The following is a 19,462-nucleotide window of genomic DNA, read 5'->3' on the forward strand; positions in this document are numbered from 1 at the left end:
CATACTTTCAAAGTTGGGGAGTCCCTCACATAGACCTGTTCGCCACATACCAAAATGCCCAAACTTCGCGTCCAGGTATCCACACCCATTATCCAAAGGCAATGCACTATGGATGAATTGGTCAGGGATATTTGCTTGCGCTTTTCTGCCTCTCCCACTCATTCCATTAGTGGTTCAGAAACTCAAACAAGCGTCCCTGACACTAATCCTAGTTGCTTCCACATGGGCACGGCAACCTTGGTTCACAACCCTATTGGAACTCTCAGTAGTTCCTCACCAAAAACTACGTCTTACACCCAATCTTCTCAAACAGAGCCATGGAGACATAAGACATCCGGACCCCAGTCAACTCAATTTGGCAATATGGCTCCTGAAGTCTTAGAGTTTGGTTATCATAATCTACCGCCATGCTGCATGAATATTATCAAAGAGGCTAGACGTCCTACTACAAGTGCTTGCTATGCAGCAAAGTGTAAGCGGTTTGTAATATACTTTAATAACAACCACATTAACCCTCTTGATGCTTCTGTACAAAACATTGCTCCATATGCTTACATCTTGCTGCAATAGCTGCATACCTCCAGAATAGACAACGTCTATCTCTTTTTAGAGTGCCTGTTATCAAACCCTTTATGGAGGGACTCAAAAGATTCATTCCTCCGAGACGTCCACCTGCTCCAGTATGGAATCTCAACATTGTTCTCACCAGACTAATGGGTCCACCCTTTGAGCCATTGCACAAATGTGAACTGCAAAGTCTCACGTGGAAAGTTGCTTTTCTCGTGGCGATCACATCACTCGGAAGAGTGGGTGAGCTTCAGGCATTAACTATAGAAGAACCCTTTTTACAAATGCACCAAAATAAGGTTGTTCTTCGGACTAATCCTAAATTCCTTCCTAAAGTCATTTCTGCTTTTCATATCAATCTGTTGAGTTACCCGTGTTCTTCCCTCAACCAGATTCAGTGGCAGAATGTGCCCTGCAAGAGAGCATTATTTTATTACATAGAAAGGACAAAACCTTTCCGTAACACAAATCAACTTTTTGTTGCTTTTGCTCCACCACACAAAGGCAATCCCATATCAAAATCAGGTATTAGAGGTGGATAGTGGAGTGCATTCAAATATGCTATGCAAAATCAAAACTAACGTTAACAGTTCCCCCCCAGAACACACTACACACAAACTGGGGGCTTCTATGGCATTCTTAGGAAATATACCCATACTCAACATATGCAAAGCTGCAACATGGTCTCCACCTCACACATTCACAAAACACTATAGTGTAGATGTGTTAGCAAGACAAAAATCTAGAGTGGACCAGACAGTTTTACGTACACTATTTAAAACCACTGCAACAGATACAGGTTAGCCTTCGCTTTGGGAGATAACTGCTATATAGTCTATGCACAGCATATCTACAGCTCGTATACCTCGAACGGAAAATGCTACTTACCCAGCATGCATCTGTTCTTGACATATATACAGCTGTAGAGTCATATGCTCCCACCCGCCTCCGCGGGTACCTATATCTGTTGCAGCAACATCTTACTTAGATACATGCATTCATGGACGTCTCCTTTTACTACTCTTACTAACTCCATTATCACCCTCTGCGGGAAAACAATCTAACAATGGAGTCGATGCCCATGCGCACTATCACCGAAAGGAGGAGTCCCCTTCCTCGTGACTGGAAAGACTTCTTCGAAGAAAAACAAAGTGCAAACATCCGGACCCAACACTAGATGGCGATCTATGCACAGCATATGACTCTACAGCTCTATATGACAATTACAGATGCATACTGGGTAAGTAGCATTTTCCTTAAAGGTATGTAATGCATTTCTTTTCCTAAATCATCTTTTTTGAATATATAATCTTCGTCCAGGTATAATACACACAGGGCAGCACCTTTAACTATACCAATGCCTGCCCGAATAGCAACCTCACACTGGTGCTCTACAACCTCCTCCCTTATGGCCTGGTCTAAAAACCAGAAGGACGGTAGAGTTTGTAGTTAGTCTGCTTCTTTCAGCCTCTGGATACTTATATTTTCTCATTCAATGCTGACAAACATTCTGGTATTTTCCGTGGATTTCAATTCCTCTCTAATGTAATGTAGTTGGGTCCCACCTTGTAAAGCTATCTTCCATTGTGCCTCATTTGCAGCCTCCACAGGCTGGACTGTACTAAAGACATCATTCTTATCTACAAAGCCCAATATTCTCTCCGTATTTTCTGGTGGTCGCTTTTATTGCTGTATCTTCGTAGTAAATTACTAGATTCAAAATGGCATGCATCACTTTGTTATGTTATGGGTATTTGTAAAGAGCACTTTCACCCGTGAGGGTATCCTGTCCTTTCCTATCAAAGCAGTTTATGAGGTTGTAAATCAGCTTTTCAATTTCGTATGTTGCTGCAGTCTCTTTTGCTGATTTCTATTTTTATTCTCACTTGCTTGGAATCCCCGTTTTTCAGTCAGTTTCCCTCTTCTGTAGTCTACATCCACACCGTTCAGTTCTGCACAATAGTTGTTAATCATCAGTGGATTAGTATGTGAAAAAAAATCTAATTTTATTTGCACATTCTAATATCCTTCCTGCCAACAGATCATTAACTGCAGGCTTCGGTTTATTAGGTGTTCCAAAAAGTGGAGTTATTTGCCTATCTTTAATCAAAAGTTACTTTTGCAATGCTGCATGGGCAAATGCATTGTTGGTGACTGCTGTCCTTAACAGACCAACGTCTGAATATTTTTGGTTTTCAGCAAAGTTATACTCTGGTACGAAAAAAACGAGTGATGATTACAAAGGGTGATCACCTTCCACATTTACATAAATAACTACACAAAGGTAGTGGTGCTGTATTGGCGCAGACTAACTAGTGCTTATCAGCTATTGTTTACGTATAAGTGAATGTATTTGGCGAAATTTGTTAAATGTATCTTTTTTTCAATTTAGAAATCCGATAGAAAATTTGTCCCGAAAAGGCTTCAGGATACTTTTGAAATGGGCAAGTACATAATTTTACCCTTTGTTTAATACTAAAGAGAAAGTTAAAACATACTTCACCTTGAAATATATTTCAAGTGAAGTCCCTTGTGCCCGGCCTTGTGTTTGCAACATTGATGGCATAAATGAATGCATGTTTTCCCAAGTTTTATGTCTTATTCAGAGAGTTATGTTGTAGCCCTGTATGCATTTAATGCCTATTTTGTTATTTAAGGAAGAATTTGTCATGTAGCCTATTTTGGGTATTTTCTTCATTGTATTCTGTCCTTGCATGAATCTTGATTTGTGTGCAATTTATTTTGAGTTCCTGTTTGTGATTGTATGAAAAGAATAGTTTGATCGTATAAAGTTGTCACATGAAGAACTGTGATATTAGGTGTAAAACAATGAATTATTTGTTGGGGAGGATGTGAGCCTTAGCCAAGTAATAAGTCCCAGATTCCTGCAGGTAAAACGCACAGTTTCAATAATTTTTAGCTGGGCTCAACCCCTGGTAGCTATGGCACAGAACAGATAGGTTAAACAGAGGAAAATATGTCATATATTTAGCAACACTAAAATATTCAAAAAGTCAAATCACAATTCAATAAAAATCCCACAGTACATTTCTAGGAATTAAGAACAATCCAATGAGAACAATGACACCAAAAGGACATAAATCCAATTGGAGAAACCAGATTCAAATGTTATGGCTGCTGAAGTCTTCTCTTCATGCGGGTACTTTTCTTGCCTTCACCCAATCAAGATTTTTGCCTTCAGGCCTAGTCTTTTTTATGGAGTTCAAAATCTTCCAGTGGGGCAAGCCTGAAGTGGATCTTTGCCGTGAAGTCCTTCTGGAGTTCTTGCAAGTCCCAACTTTTCAGACTTTATGGAGTAGTTCCTCTTAGCCACTTTTAAGGCTGCCAGGACCTCAGGAACTTTTCTGAGGGGGCCTCCAGCAGAGGACACCAGCCATGTCTCGTCCAGTTCTTTTTGTAAATGGTCCACTGGTTACACCAGGAAAAAGGTATCTTGGAGCTTGGTATGTCCTTGTAGCAACAAAGGAGATCAGCCAACTGACCCTTGTAGTCCACTTCTTGGTCCTGCGTACAAGTGGTGGCAGGTCTAGCCCTTCAGGTCTCCTCACAGGTTACAGGCAGAAGGGTCAGTCATTGTCTGTTATGCACAGGTCCAGAAAGTTTTTTGAGTAGCTGTGGGTAAGGCGCCACTTTTGTTCAGGTTTTTTTATTCAGTGGATGGGGATGACTCCTGGACACTGCCTGACCAATATGCAAAAAGTCCCCAAGGTCAGACCTTTCCACTTTTGCGGCACATCCAGTTTGCCTCACTGCAAACTATCCCACAGTTCGCCATTTACAGTAAAATCCAACATGCCAAAATCTTTGCCCCTGGAACTTGCTGCACACCTAGTCACGACTTTCTATGCCACTGGTCTATTTTCTTAGGCTCCAGGTCTGTTCTTAGTTAGATTCCTTATGGGTGAGACAAACTGTTAGGTCCTTCTACGCCCACTGCCCTTCTTTTGACTGCAGGGTCCGGGTCCATGTTTCCAGACTCCAGGCTACCATGACTTCCCTTACTGGTGATATGGGCTTTGTGGTCACACACCCATTCCGACAGGCCCAGCATTCCAGCATAGGTCCTACTTTAAATTTTAATTCAAGCAGAAATGTGTAGATTGTTGCCCAACACATTCTTGTGGGATGGCAGGGCTAACGGCTAACTAGTTTTGCCCAGACAGCCTGTCCCACTCCTAGGTGAGCATCGCCACAGGATGGTACTTATCATTGCAACTCTGAAAATCAATTACCCAAGATGTGTTCTTTCATAAATAAATTATACAGCCCATCAAAAGCCCCTCGGTGACTGCTTGTCGTTGAGCTCCAGCTGGCAAACTGCCCATTCTGAGGACAGGTTGTGGGTGCCCTCGCTCCCAGCTTTGGAAGGTGCAGTGGAGAGTCCATCCTGTGACTGGTTATTCTCTGCCGCTTCTACTTGCACAGGGTCCTCACATCTCCTGTCATGGTAGCCAGCTTCAACTCAATTTTCCCCCAACTTTGAACTTAAGGTGCAAAAATAAATTTGTAAAAAATAAATGACCCAAACAAGACCATATGTAATTAAAAACAATTTTTTTCTGTCAGTTGTATAAAGGGAGTTTCAATCTTGACACAACTTCTGGATCCCACCATTGAACAACACCCATGTAAGAAAATGAAATATTAGTTGGGGAAGATGGGAGTCTTACCCAAGTAATCCCAAAATCCTGTCTGGTCAAACACGGTTTTAATAATTTAAACCTGGACTCTTTTTTTTTCTTCTTTATTCGGCTTCAATAATAAAAATAATAAAAGTCAAGCAGCCTGCAAAGTACCATCATACATGTTAACAAATTTGCAAATGTAATAAATTCCGGGTAATCAAAACACAAGATAAAAGTACATGATTTGCAATGCAAAAAATTAATGGCAGCTTTTCCTAAGTCTAATGGTATTGCGTAAAAAACTAAGAGTGTGCAAAACAGTATCACTAGAAAGAAGTTGTAAAAAGATAAAAGCTGGTCTCACCCTCCTAAAACCCATTTTTTTTAAAAAATTGGAATAGTAAATAACTTTCTGGGTACAACATGAAAAGTACAAAACATTAAAAAGTGCATCATGTCCTGAGGAGACTCTCTGTCGCAGCCACAGGGCATAAGGCGCTGACCTCTATGGGAACCTTGGGGGTATGCCAATAGATAATGAAAGAGGTCGAGCCGGAACCTCGTCAATAGAAAACGGTCATAAATACTTTTGAGCCCTAGAAGATAAGGCACTAGGCACAGTTTTCAATATGACATACTTTCGCATACTTGGTTTACACAGCTCTTTATCCTCTCAAACACGATGACAATTTCTTAAAAAACCCTCCTTGTCCAGACAAGGTCCCTTTTAAAAATACCCTCTGGGTTTGTGTAAAGATCTACTCTTCCTAGCCTGGCGAGGCCAACTCTTATGTACTGGAGCCAGCGTATAATCGATGCATGATCAAGAGAGAGACAATCCCGTATGATGTCTTTACTAAGTGTATTCTCCTGCTTTGACCACATTTTGAGCCACAAGGACAAAGAGCGGAAAGCTAGATCATCAGTAAGGAAAGACATCCCCAATTCCTTGTGAACAACATAAGATGGAGTACATTGCGGAACTGATAGTACTCTTTGCAGGAATGAATTCTCAGTGTTCTGCACAGCCCCAAGCTCAATATGACCCCATATCTCATTCCCATACCTAACCTTAGAGATACATTTTACTTGGTAAATCTTCAGGAGGGCGCTTGTTGGTTTTCCTCCCACTCTACTGGCAAAGTTAAAGACGGCTGCAGAGGCTTTCACTAGGTCCCCTTTCTTGTGGTTAATCAAGGGGCACCAACTCAGGGCGTCATCAAACACTACTCCCAGGTAGGAGAAAACATTTGTTTTAGGTATTGGCGAACATCCTAATTTAAAAATGGGCTGCTTTGCCTTCGCCTTACCAGGGCCCACTTGCATGATGTATGACTTAGAATGATTCACTGATATGTCCAGCTCCTCCATAAAAGAGGCAAAAGAGTTGAGAAGAAGTTGTTAGCCCCTTGCAGTCCTCGCCAGGAGGACTGCGTTGTCCGCATATAAGAGAGCCGACAGACTGTGCTTGCCTACCTGAGGAGTGTCTGCTTTAGTATCTAGGAGAACCTTCTCTAGAGAATTGATATATAAATTGAAAAGGACCACCCCTCTTTATGTTAAATTGGCGGGACACTTTAAAGTTTTTTGAGTAACGTACTACTGCCCTGGAATCTCGATGAAGAGCCCTCAAAAACCAGATGATGTTATTGTCAATGCCGACATATGACATCAGCTGCCATAACTTGGACCTGTTCACACAGTCAAAGGCCGAGGACAGGTCCATGAAGGCTAGGTATATAGGGCAGGCACGAGCCACAGTATACTTGGCCAAAACAAGATACAAATTAAGTCACTGCTCCACAGTGGATCAACCGGGACGAAACACATATTGAATCTCAGATAAGAAATTACTTTCATCCAGCCAAGATGCCAATCTTATCAAGAATCATGTGGCCCACCACCTTCAACACGGAGTCCAGTAGGGAAATGGGCCTATAACATGAGGTGCTGTCTCGATCGCCCTTTTTAAATATCAGGACTATGGTCGATAAAGCCCAAGAATCAGGGCGGCCAGCCCGGACCGAGGCATTAATAACAGCAGTAAGGACAGGCGCCCAGGTGTCTACATGGGCGATATAGAGATCAGGCGGAATCCCGTCTGATCCCAGGGCTTTTCTCTTTGTCAGGCCTAGTATGCCCGCTCTTACCTCTAATTCGGAGAAGACGAGATCCGCCTTACCATCCACCCTATTCTGCCTCCCGATAGGCGTGAAGTCTGGCTGAAAGATGCCCTCGAAGAAATTAACCCAATCATCCTCCGTGATGTGAGCGTCCAATAAGTGAACGCTCTCTTCTGAGAGAAATGGGCTATTAATAGCCCAAAACCTAGAGCTATTTCCCAATGTTCTTGCCTCCACTAGGTCCGACCAGGCCTCATCCTTCAAGGTGAACTTACGCTTTGCTAACGCGGCCTTAAATGCTCTGTGAAGAACTTTAAGCGCCACCATATCACGGGGCTTGTCGCTCAATGCCTGTCTCAGCTTCCTAGAAGCCTGGGAAAATGCAGAATCAAACCATCTTGGGCCTGCAGGCTCCCTGCCCCGTCCGGGGCACGTAGTAGCCTCCGTATGACGGACACAGTACCGAAAGCACCCAAGATGTCCAAGACACCAGCCTCGCCATCGAGACAAGTAGCAAACTCCCTACTACACTGGTTTGGGAGGGACTCATGAAATGACTGGTGCTATACACTCACATTTTAGACTCCTCCCTGCCTCGGCCACTTTGAGAATGACTCTTCCCCCGCCCACCACGGGACATCCATATACTCTGGACCAGCCTGTTGTTATACAAATAGGATTATGGTCGCTGAATTCACTTGTCTGAACTGAAAAATATGTGACCAAAGAAAAGAAGGGGGTGGATACAAAAGTAAAATCTATAAAAGTCTCACATCCTCTACCAATAAAAGTGGGGGTGATGTCAGTATTTCCTGGGGGTAACTTATTCATGACTAATGTTAAGTCGAATTCAAGCAGAAAAGAGTTAAACTCAGTACCCTGAGGGGTATGCTCCATGTGCAGGCCTGATTGTCGTGCACAACCGATGGCTTCCACTCCTCCTTTTCTTATATCTCCACACATGTGGATATTAAAGTCCCCTGTTAAGAAGAAATTATGACAGTTCTGAACATTCGGGATACAACCCCGTAATACTAACCCCAACTGCGTTATGTTACCCTCACCCTCGAATATAGCTTCTGCATTGTAAATATTTACCAAAAGGAGTTTACTCTTGCCACTAGACAGCAACATCACTTGTACATTGGGCGAGGCATGAAGTACAGATACTGCAATATCAAGGACAGCTAACGAGACAAATGTAATAAGCCCCCCTTTGCTCTCCCGGACAAGGACGGAGTTGCTGGGACGAAAAGAGTTTTATAGCCATCCAGGTGATAATTACTCTCAGGAGCCCAGGTTTCCTGAAGACAAATCACGTCAAATGTTTTCACAAGGGCCAGCCACCCAGGGTTGTCTATCTTATTTGCCAGCCCCGCAATATTCCAGGAAAGGAACTTACACCCTCCTTTCTTACACAATACCTGTTCCGGGGGTGGAATGTTCCCCTGTGATGCATGGACCGTGGAGTCCAATGAACCCGCACAGCATCAATCACAGTCTTCCAGCTTGCTCAATGGGGCAAACCCATTTACGGTGCTTACCCCTAAGATCCCCTCCATACAGGCCCCCCTCGGAGATCCGCTCGCGGTCAGAACCCGGATGAAAATTACCTAGTCTGTAAAAGAAACCCAGCGGGAGTGCCAAAATTGCAGAGTTTCAACCCCTATATTCCGATTGCACTACTGAGCTTAAAATATGCTTTACAATGATTGGGTTATTAAAGTTAACAATGATACAGTCCCCTTGCCAAGATTTTTTGGTGCCACCAACACGCTCGGTCCGTCGCACCATAAGAATTTGGTTTTCCACCCTAGGACCAGGGGCAATGTTAGAATTGAGCCAACGCACCACCTTGTTGTTTAGCTCTTGCAAAAGTTTTCCTTGTTATTGGGTTCAAGATGCGGTACTTTGGCTAACACCACGACAAGAGGGGTGGACTCGGGAGGGAGGTGGACAGAGCCCACAATATGGGAAGGGGGTGTAACATCAGGCCCTTCTTGCCTGTCAGCGTAACGATGCAAACCGCCAACATTAACTCTCTGGGGTTGGTGAGTTGGAAAGGAGACCGAGTTCGAAATAATGTCCCCGCCACAGGTGTTAGAGCGATCAGGTGGCTTGGGCCCGGGTCTGATCATGGTTGGTACTGAGGTGACAGCTGCCACGATGTTTGACTACTGAGCAACAGTAGACACCACCGCGTTTCCTGCCCCCAAGCCACTGTCAGATGACAATGCTCCTCATAGAGAGCTAGATCAGCAAGACTAATGGGTCGAACACTACCATTGATTTTAACTTATATCTGTGAATATTACAGTCGTCATGCTGTTGGAGATGCCATATGTGAGGGGCACAACAGGAGTATAGAAGCGATGTGGACTGGGCCATAGAACTTTGACGAGTGACTCAAGGAGGTGGGGAGGGTAAAAGGTATCCTGGCAACACACACAAGAAATGTCTATTTTAGGGTGCACTAAGTAAAGAGGTATGTGACACTTGCTGACTGATGACTAAGCTCACGCCCACTTTCATGCTGAAATAATTGTTTTCAGATTCCTTGGTTGTGATGAACAGAATATCTGACAGTTCTACAGTAACTTGAGCTGGAGAATAGCTCACGGGTATTCACCACTGTCCTGTCTATTCCACACAGTATTGGGAGGGAATCCCTGTTTGTAAGGGGGTTGAATCTGTGGGTGGGGAACATTATGCTGTGTCATAATCTGGGGGATATGGTGTTGGAGGGGGGTGGGGTGATTTGATATACACAATTATTTGCATGAAGCAGCCAAGAGGGAGGTTGTAGGAAAATTTGGGGTAACATCGTAGATCTAGTAATGGGAGAGTTGTGTGATGAAGGGAGAAAGTGATTGCACTGCACCACCAGTTACAGGTGGTGCTTCACTATGTTTTCTGTATTGGAATGTCAGGGGGTTGAATGATCATCGCAAAAATTCTTAAGGTAGTACTGTACATACAGTGTCATCACATGGACATCGCCATATTGCAAGACACGCATGGGTTGCTTTCACAAAGCAGAATAAGAGGCACATGCATTCCTGCAGGATTTACGACATACACGAGGGGTCCTAGTGTGGGCACGTCTTGGGGCAGGTATACAAATTCACAAGGTATGTGTTGATTCTGGGGGAAGACATGTAGTGGTATGCTGCTGCAAAGATAACTTTGATGCACTTTTGGTAGGCATTTACGGTCCTAACTAAGATGACCCTCAGTTTTACAGCTCCTTACATAGTAAGCTTGCTACTTATGGGGAATATACCACAACTCTGGAGTGGGAATTTTAATTGTGTACAGTCTCCTGAGCTGGATCGATCTAAGGCCCCCCCCAGAAGACAATTGGCGGCAGCTATAGCTGCAATAGCTGAAGCAGATGGGTTGGTAGGTGTCTGGTGCTTTTGCTTCCCGCAGGGAATACACTAATTATTCATCTGTTTAAGACATAGATTACTGGTTAGCCTCACGTGACCTATTGCCTTTTATATGTCAATGCGAGCATCTAACGCATACATCCTCCGATCACTCACCCGTCAGATTGACCTTGACAATTGGGGATATGCAACCCAGGACCTTTACCTGGCGGTTCCTGCAATATTCGCTTTTAGACACCGTATTCTGCGAGGAACTTGCGCGAGCGATAGACGACTACTTCCACAATAACCTAGGGAGTGTGTCCTCGATGGCCACTATTTGGGAGGCATTTAAGGCCTATACCTGATGCATAACTATTTCGAAACATGCAGGAGTGCTCCACCATTAGAGATCTGTTGCAGAAACTGGAGAAGGTATTGGCCCATTTTTACAGAGCGCCGGTGCTGGTCCTGGCAGTTGAAAGTACCAGAACTGTACTTTATTGCCCCTTGCTGGTTGTAAAATCAAACTATTTGTGGCGATTGACCTGATCAAACCACACCATGTGGCCAGTCCTGAACGGTAGACATCAAGGGCTCCTTTGTAGTTACCTGCCTCCTCTCATTCCAGAAAATACCTTTACAAGCGTTAACCAATACAGAGGTATCTGTTCCCTGGAGGGGGATATCTGACAGTGAAGGTTTGCTATTCCTGTTATGTCTACCAACACCATACAAACACTGTATATGAATTTACAGTAGTCAACAGCACATGCCAACAACGAAGTTGTTTATTAGGAACCACTATTGGATTTAATTACCAGTTCTACACCGCTGCGTGTTTTTGCACAGACTGCCTCTGGCTATTTCACAGATATTGATTACTTTTCTTGAGATTCGTCAGACCTACCGTTGCATGGAACTTGTGCATTTAGAATCTTGCTTAAAAGATATACTTTGTTCAACCTTGGATATATGTTTGGATTTCCATTTTGCTGCTTTTCTTTTTTTATATGGATTGGTTTTGTGACGGTGATCTTTTTGCTTCTAAATGGATACTATCTCCCAGAACACTCTGCTACTGAACTGGTAACCAAGGTTTGGAAGTTTCATTCTTAATCACACAAAGTACGAAGAGACCTGTCCCTCGTGAACATTTCTGCAGTCCCAGTTCCGGATTGCATTGTTTGTGATAAGGTGCCATTTAATATTTTTGGTCTTACAGAGACTGCAAATTCGTATGTATTTAAATGACCTCTTAATGAAGGGATCACCCCTGGAAGCAGGTCTGATTATTGGGATATTAGCACTGTAAGATCTAGGCTCTCTGAGCTGGAATATTCTACTTTATTTGAGAGTGAAGCTATGTATAGTGATGCATCTTATTATGACGAAATGTTTTGTTATCACCATTATGCACACCATTACTTACACAGAGAAAGTAATCCACGTTCAGTATTTAATTACACACAATGGAAACATTGTCTGACACCACCATTGGGAAGCTCAAGAATGCACAGACAAAACCTTGCATACTTTACTGGCAATAACCCTTGGATCGAGTGTCTTATTATTTTAAAATTCTCCCTCCCATGGTAAAGACAAATATGCTGACCGTAACAAAATTAATTTATTCTGCTCCTTTTATTTTTTTTCAGCTGTCAATAAAAGGTCATGGCTTTTGAAAAGGCAATGTTGATTTAAAATCTGTTTGGGGAACGAAAGATTGGCAGCAATTTACAAATAACACAGAGGACAGCTCAATATCATTGTACAGAATAGTATATACAATGCTTCACATTCTACTCCAGAGGGATGGCTAGTGTGGCTACTAGATACTAATGGGTGTCATGCACTCCTCTGACCTGTGCTTAGGACTATCAAAATTGGACACTGTCCTGCTGTCATAGACTGCTCTCTGAAGAAAGAGCACAAGAGAGGTGTGAGTACTTCAAAGTGGTCGACCCACAGAACAGGAACTTCAATGATAGACTAAATCGCATTTGTGTTTGGAAATTGGTTATAAAAAGGGGAGCCAGAAACTCCCAAATTGTCAAACTAAAGCTGTACATCAACAAGGAGAAGCTCAGCACAAGTTCTGCCTGTTGTGACTAGGACCAAGGACTAAAGGTTTGCCAGCCTTCCTTGCTGGGTGAGGGGACATCACCCAGGAGAAACAATAAACTTGCTTTGAGCACCAGATTCTGCATGGGCAGAGGACCTTGTGATCCCGTGGGGATCATGCCAAGTGGATCCCGGGAGCGGAGTGTGAGATTCAGGTCCATCTGGACCACCTCACGGATCGGGCTTTCTCCCAGTGTGTGCAGTCATGACCATTGTATGCCAGTTGATGGCTGCAGTGAAGAATCAGTGTCATCGTTCATGGTGCCGCACTGTGATGAGAGAAGGGCCGTCACCATGTGCAGTGCTGTGGCCTGAGGAGGGCAGTCACCTTATTTGTACTGCTCACAAACCCTGTATGCCGATCAGGGGGCTGCGGTGAAGAATAAGATCCATCGCCCTTGGTGCTGCACTGTGACAAGTGAAGGGTAATTGCCCTTTGTCCCGCCATGACTGGAGGAGGGCTGTAGCCTTATTGGTAGTGCTTGCAACACCTGTATGCCAGGTGGGGACTGGGGAAAAGATGTAGGGTCATCGCCCTGGTGCATCGCTGTGACGAGAAAAGGGCTGTCGACCTGTGCAGTGCTGTGACCTGAAGGGTCCATTGTCGTGTGCACTGCTATGTGTGACACAAGTGAAAGGTCCAATGCCCAGAGGCAGCATGCAGCTGTAAAGAAGGCAGGAGCTGTGACTCGTGGAAAAAGATCAATGATTTAACTAGCAGAATCCATGAGTAGCCAAGACCTGTTGCCGGATCAGAAAAACTTACTGTGTGACCAGAGGAGTGCCGTGAAAGCCGCCATACCGACTGCAGTACCCAGATCTCTGCTCTTCGCGGGGCCTCAGACATACGCTTGGACACTCCATCCCGACACTCCAGCGAGAGCAGGTAAGATAGAATACCGGAAAATTATGAATAAATAATGTCCCTCTAGACCTATATTTCTTTCCGTAAGGCTCTTATGAGCTCATATCTGGGGCGCAAAAAACACTCTTGTGTACACATAACCAGTTTCTTATTTTTCCCAATTTTTATTTCTTTTTCATCATTTTTTAGATTATTCATTTCTTTTTTTTTGGATATTATTATATACAAAAACCATACAATATGAAAAATGTGACCACATTTACAAATATGCTGTTTTTTGAAAAGCAGAAAATATACAAAACATAATACAAAATGTATGTCAATTGAAACCACACCTGGATATTAGCAAATAATTAGAATATCCAAGATCACAAACCCCCATACTCTTTCACACCTCTTCTCACTCTACATCCATCTCACTTTCACGCTATACATCCATACTACCCGCCCCAGAACCAGACTACATGCACAGATGAGACCATTGGGGTGAGGGACGCAACCCTCAGATGGGAAATTATTTATTCATAATTTTCTGCTTCTTTCCCCATTTTCCCTGACCTCTAAGTTATTTGTGTTTTAGGGGGTTGCCTTGCTTCTCTTGAAAGACAGAATACCGGGCCATCGGACTTTGGGGGGAACTTGCACTGACTTACACACTATTGCGCGGGGACACTTTGACTTTGGCCAAGTCACTGTGGAACATCTAAGCCTCAAATTCACTAGTGGGGCCTAGCTTGATTGTTACCTCTTGTACTTGGAAATAACAACAGACCTTAGAAGTGAAGGTCGGAACTGAGAAGCTGACCCGGGGAATGCTAGTGGGCCTGCCTTCAGAAGTCTTTGTGTATTATTTGTGGTGTGTGTATTATATTTGTGATTGTATATAGATACTGCCTTTTATATAAAACAAAGTATTTGACTGGACAATCGTTTGGGGATTGATGGATGTATTTTGAGTTGTGAACCTGTGTTCACCTACCTCCCCTCCCCCCCATGTAGTCTTGGGCTGATCGGCCCGTGCTACCACTGAGAGTCAAGTTCTGAAAGTGTACTTGGCCCAAAGCTTAGAGACCATAGAAAATAGGACCCTGATACCTCAGGAGTAAAAGATCTCCTCTACCACAGTTGAGCCCAATGGCTCCTGCTTAGCCCCTGGCCCTCTGAAAGGGGTCTGACAATCTTCAACTGAAATACTTAACTTTCCAGTAAGGCCACAGTATATGGTGTTAGAAAACAGACCAATGACACTGAAAGTCAAATGTCACCTGTGGACTCGAGCAGCTACTGTGCCATTCACTAGGCTGACCAGGAAAACAAGGCTTCAGGCCAACGACCATAGCCAGACTCTTGCAGCTTTTTTTGACTAACAAATTGTCCTTAGTTAAGCATGTCTACTCTGTGCCAAAGCTACCAGGGGTTGAGTCCAAGTGACCCGCTTTCTGTCTGCCGTCTGTTTGCCCTTATTACCGCCGCTGATCCAGAGACCGGGGGACATAAGGCACCAGCTTCCTTTGCGTCGTGCAGCCGCCAGCGTCATTGTTCTGCTCCAGGAGGCACTTCATAATCGGCCACCGGCTCCCGCAGCGCGGGACCCACTTTCTGTCTGCCGTCTGTTTGCCTTTATTACCGCTGCTGATCCAGAGACCAGGGGACAACAGGCACCAGCTTCCTTTGCGGCGTGCAGCCGCCAGCGTCATTGTTCTGCACCAGGAGGTGCTGCAGCACAGGACCCGCTTTCTGTTTGCCGTCTTTTTGCCCTTATTAACAAGGACAAGTACAAACAGGACTACTCTTGTGTAACCACCGAGGCTCAAGATGTAACTTCTTTGTGACCTCTAAGACCTTCACCTTCTTCCATTCCTGTGATAGTCAGGGGAGCCATACTTTTTGTTACGAGACCTGCCTGTACTGCCTGAGAGACCGGGGGAGCCAGGGATCACAACCCTCAGGGTGCCACGCGGCGCACACACCGCCAAAGATCAATCCTTGCGCCAGGAGGGGTTGAGGCTAAGTCGCGCTGCAGAATGGCCGCCTAATGTGGAGACTCTGCTGGCCAAGCCTCGAATACCTGAAAAATACCACTGAAATGCCGTGATCTTCCAGGCTAAAAAGCAGATCCTGGGCGCTGAACCAGTCAGGAAGGGATCGTCGAGTTTTCACTAGTATTCCATGCGGTATGCCGAACCTTTTCGAATGTAGTGTGCTGAGCGGACCGGAGTCTCAAATGGCGGCTGTGCGCGTGGTGAGTGTGGCGTAGCTTGGGCCTCGCTCGCTGTGTACATTCTGGCTGCGCATCGGTGTGTCCGGGAAGGAGAGACGGGACGACGATGTGTAACTCTCTACTACATCGTACACTGTGATTGTGCTGCAGAGGTGGACTGCCGTTGCTCCGCGGGGAGCGGTTCTTGGAGGCAATGTGCGGGCGGACCAAGCGCGTTCTGCTTGGCGATGTGCGGTGGCGAACGTGGATTGTAGCCTGTGATATCGAGAGCTACTGTGGGAGGGCTGGGGGTGAACACCTCGCCTGGAGTCGACAGCAGTCGAGGTAAGCGGGTTACTGGCGCTTTTTAGTCCAGGTGGGACTGACTTGCGTGGCGGAGCTGCGGTTGCGACAGTCTTTCTGCCTGCCGGGGCCTGGTTTGAGCTGGCAGGAGTGGTGTTCCTCACCCTCTGGGAGTGCCGTGAGCGCCTGCTCCTCCAACACGGATGCTGGATTCATAAGGTGCGGTGGGGGGGTAGGTTTGAGTTACTGCCGCCCTGTGGGGGGCCAGGAGTCCCGCGCCGATATTTGGTGCGGTTAGCTGCGTCCCTGCGAGCTCGGCATAGGCCTCGGCCCCTGTCCTGCCCACCCGTCTGCTAAGCTTAAACCAGGTTTTGGACATATCCGGATATCCTGGCTTGAGAAGCTGAGACCGCCGCCTCCCCTGCACTGCGGGGGGCACCAGTGTCTGGTTTGTCGGCCTGAAGTTTTCTGAGGAGCACTCTGTTGCATATGCCCTGAAACCTTTGTTTCCTCTGGCAGCAAGACGCTCCTAGTACCTGTGAGCCTTCATGCGACGCTGGAGCCGCGATCGCACTGGCGGCCCTGCCACCCCTTCGCACTGTGTTCCATAGCTTCTGTGGGCTTTTCTGTCCGGCCCCTTTCTCCAGTGCGCGGCCTGCTGCTCAACTGCGCCACTTAACTAACTGCCAGTATACCTGTGCCGGACACTTTTGGTCTCTGGGTCCGGGTTTGTGGTGCCGTTTGTTGTGTTGCGGCAAGTCATAGTGTGCCTACAATATGGGCAAAACTGACCACAAACAGACTAAAATCCCGTTCGAAAGCAAACGCCACACTCGGACTATGGAACTGTCAGCGGATCAAGGCATATCGCAGGGTACAGCCGAAAACGACAACAATCCCGTTGAAGATGTGCGCTCCATCCTCCTAGAGGTGAGGTATAGTCCAGCCTCAAAATAATTGACGGTAAAATTGACGCTCTCAACTCGTGCCTCGACGCGGTCAAGAAGAAAGTGAAGAAGCATGAAACGCGACTGGACACACTTGAGAACAGGCTATCGGACTCTCAGGACAATCACTCTGAGTCCAGATCTCAAATCTTAACTCTGGAAAAGGAGCTTAGGGTGATAAAAATGAAGAATGAGGACTTGGAAGCGTGCTCTAGGAGGAACAACCTCCACATTATAGGGCTTCCAGAGTCAACAGCCATCTCAAAAATGGAGCCCTACATCGACAACCTTCTGCGAATCCTTTTCGGCTCGGTGCTATCTCCAGTGATGACGGTGGAGCGTGCCCATTGCTCCTTGGGTCCCGCGCCTATCCCGGGTGCTCCCCCGCGCCCCATCTTTGCGCGCCTCCTTAACTATGCAGAGACGCGATCCTGAGGGAGGCCCGGGCAAAGAGTCCCATAACGCACGATGGCAACAGGCTCTCTTTTTTTCCAGACTATACACCGTTTGTACAAGCGGCACGTCGAGAATTTGCACCTGCTAAGAAACTGCTCCACGAGGCTTCCATCCCCTTTGCTATGCTATTCCCAGCAAAATTGAAAATCACCCATGATAATCAACCACATTTTTTCACTGACGCCAAATCACCATTGAAATTCGGCAAGCACATTTATCCTCGCAAGTCAACTCAGAAATCCCCGCCGAACTCCTCTCAATCAACGAACCTCAGCGATAATGACTGAAATGGCTTGTTCCTGTTTACTATATGTTTACTCACTCATCTTCACATCCACGTGATGCTTCTAACAGTTTTCTTGTTGCTTTGATAGAGTTGAAGATGCCCACATCATAGACGCAGATAGCATGCCTGTAATAGTTGACTGTGTTTACTTGATTACTAGGCCTGAACATCCTCCTTTGCTAATGTTGTGTTATTGACTTAAGGTTTAACTTACCTCTGGCTCGGCCACCCTGTCTCATGGCAGGTGATCACTGCCATGCCGTGCCCCACAGGGAGATCTCCCATGGGTTTGTTCCCAACAATATATTCGAGGGGTTGTCAAGGGTGGGTGGGAGGTATATGTTTTCAACCTGATTGGGAGGTTGGAGTAGGAGGGGGAGGTTTAATGGGGACCATGTTCTAAGAGACAGCCATCACTTTTGTTGGAAACAGTTAGTTATGATCACACTGTTTGTTACATGCGGTGTTCGTTCACTGGGCAAGATTGTTATGCACACCGGTTGGGACGCTGGGAGGCATCTGATATGTGCGACGCCACGACTTACTTCACAAAACACTTCTCTTCCTCAATATGTCTGACACAAACTTCCTCACGTGGTTTATTCGTGGCCTCGATGACCACAAAAAGGCCAGACTGGTGCATTCCTATCAGCGTAGACACCATATTGATATGTTTTCTACAAGAAACGTATCTATGCAATCCTGCAGACTCCAAACTATTTCATAGATCGTGGAGAGTGGTCCACTCCGCCACCTTTTCTAATTATGCCAGAGGAGTAACAATTCTTATCAGACGTGGCCTGGGCTGGTGTACTCATCACACTATGATAGATCCCAATGGGCGCTTTGTTATACTTAGTGGGCAACTTGTATCCACCCGAGTTACACTGGCAGCTTTATATGGACCAAATACTGACGACCCTCAGTTTTATTAGATAGTGTGGGCCAAGATAATATCGACGGGTTGTGACACGGTGATATGGAGAGGTGACTATAATGTCGCACTTGCCAACACATTGGACAGTGAGGGCACGGCTCACAACCCACATCGAAATGCCACGACACTCCTAAATTCCATTATCCTGGAGAACAATCTCTATGATGCCTGGCACCACTTCCACCCACGTACACGAGACGGCACCTGTGTCGCCTCTTTCCACAGGTCACGCCTTGATTATTGGTTAGTATCTGCAAATATGATAACATGGGCGTTAGACAACATTTTCCCCGCACTCTATCGGATCATGCCCCATTGCTTCTCCAATGGCAAATTCCTAATACGCGTCCACGTGCATTCACGTGGAGACTTCCCCTACACGCCCTCTTAGACTCTGCCTTTAAGGCTGAAATAGCCCTTGAAATTCAGCATTATTTCTCTACGAACGAGGGCTCGGTGGATTCCCCATCCACCTTGTGGGAAGCCTTCAAGGTTGTTATACGGGGGGCTTGTATCTCTAAACAATCTGGTGTTTAAAATCCATCCGCACTACACTTACTAAGTTGGAGCAGGAGGTCAAAGAACTGGCAGCCCAGTTTTATGCAACCGGTGACGTTACAATTCTAGCATCTATACT

At 45.5% G+C, this 19,462-nt stretch overlaps 1 protein-coding gene across 2 annotated transcripts in view; it reads left to right on the forward strand.

Annotated features, from left to right (window-relative positions):
- Positions 1-19,462, forward strand: part of DCP2 (decapping mRNA 2) — a 330,233-nt gene that overhangs the window by 245,610 nt on the left and 65,161 nt on the right. For both annotated transcript variants that reach the window (XM_085632614.1, XM_085632615.1), the window contains one exon: positions 2,960-3,011. In XM_085632614.1, coding sequence (XP_085488740.1) covers positions 2,960-3,011 — 52 coding nt within the window. The remainder of the gene's footprint in view (positions 1-2,959; positions 3,012-19,462) is intronic.

The sequence above is a fragment of the Triturus cristatus genome, chromosome 2_1 (assembly GCF_964204655.1).
Source record: "Triturus cristatus chromosome 2_1, aTriCri1.1, whole genome shotgun sequence".
NCBI classification, from domain to species: domain Eukaryota; kingdom Metazoa; phylum Chordata; class Amphibia; order Caudata; family Salamandridae; genus Triturus; species Triturus cristatus.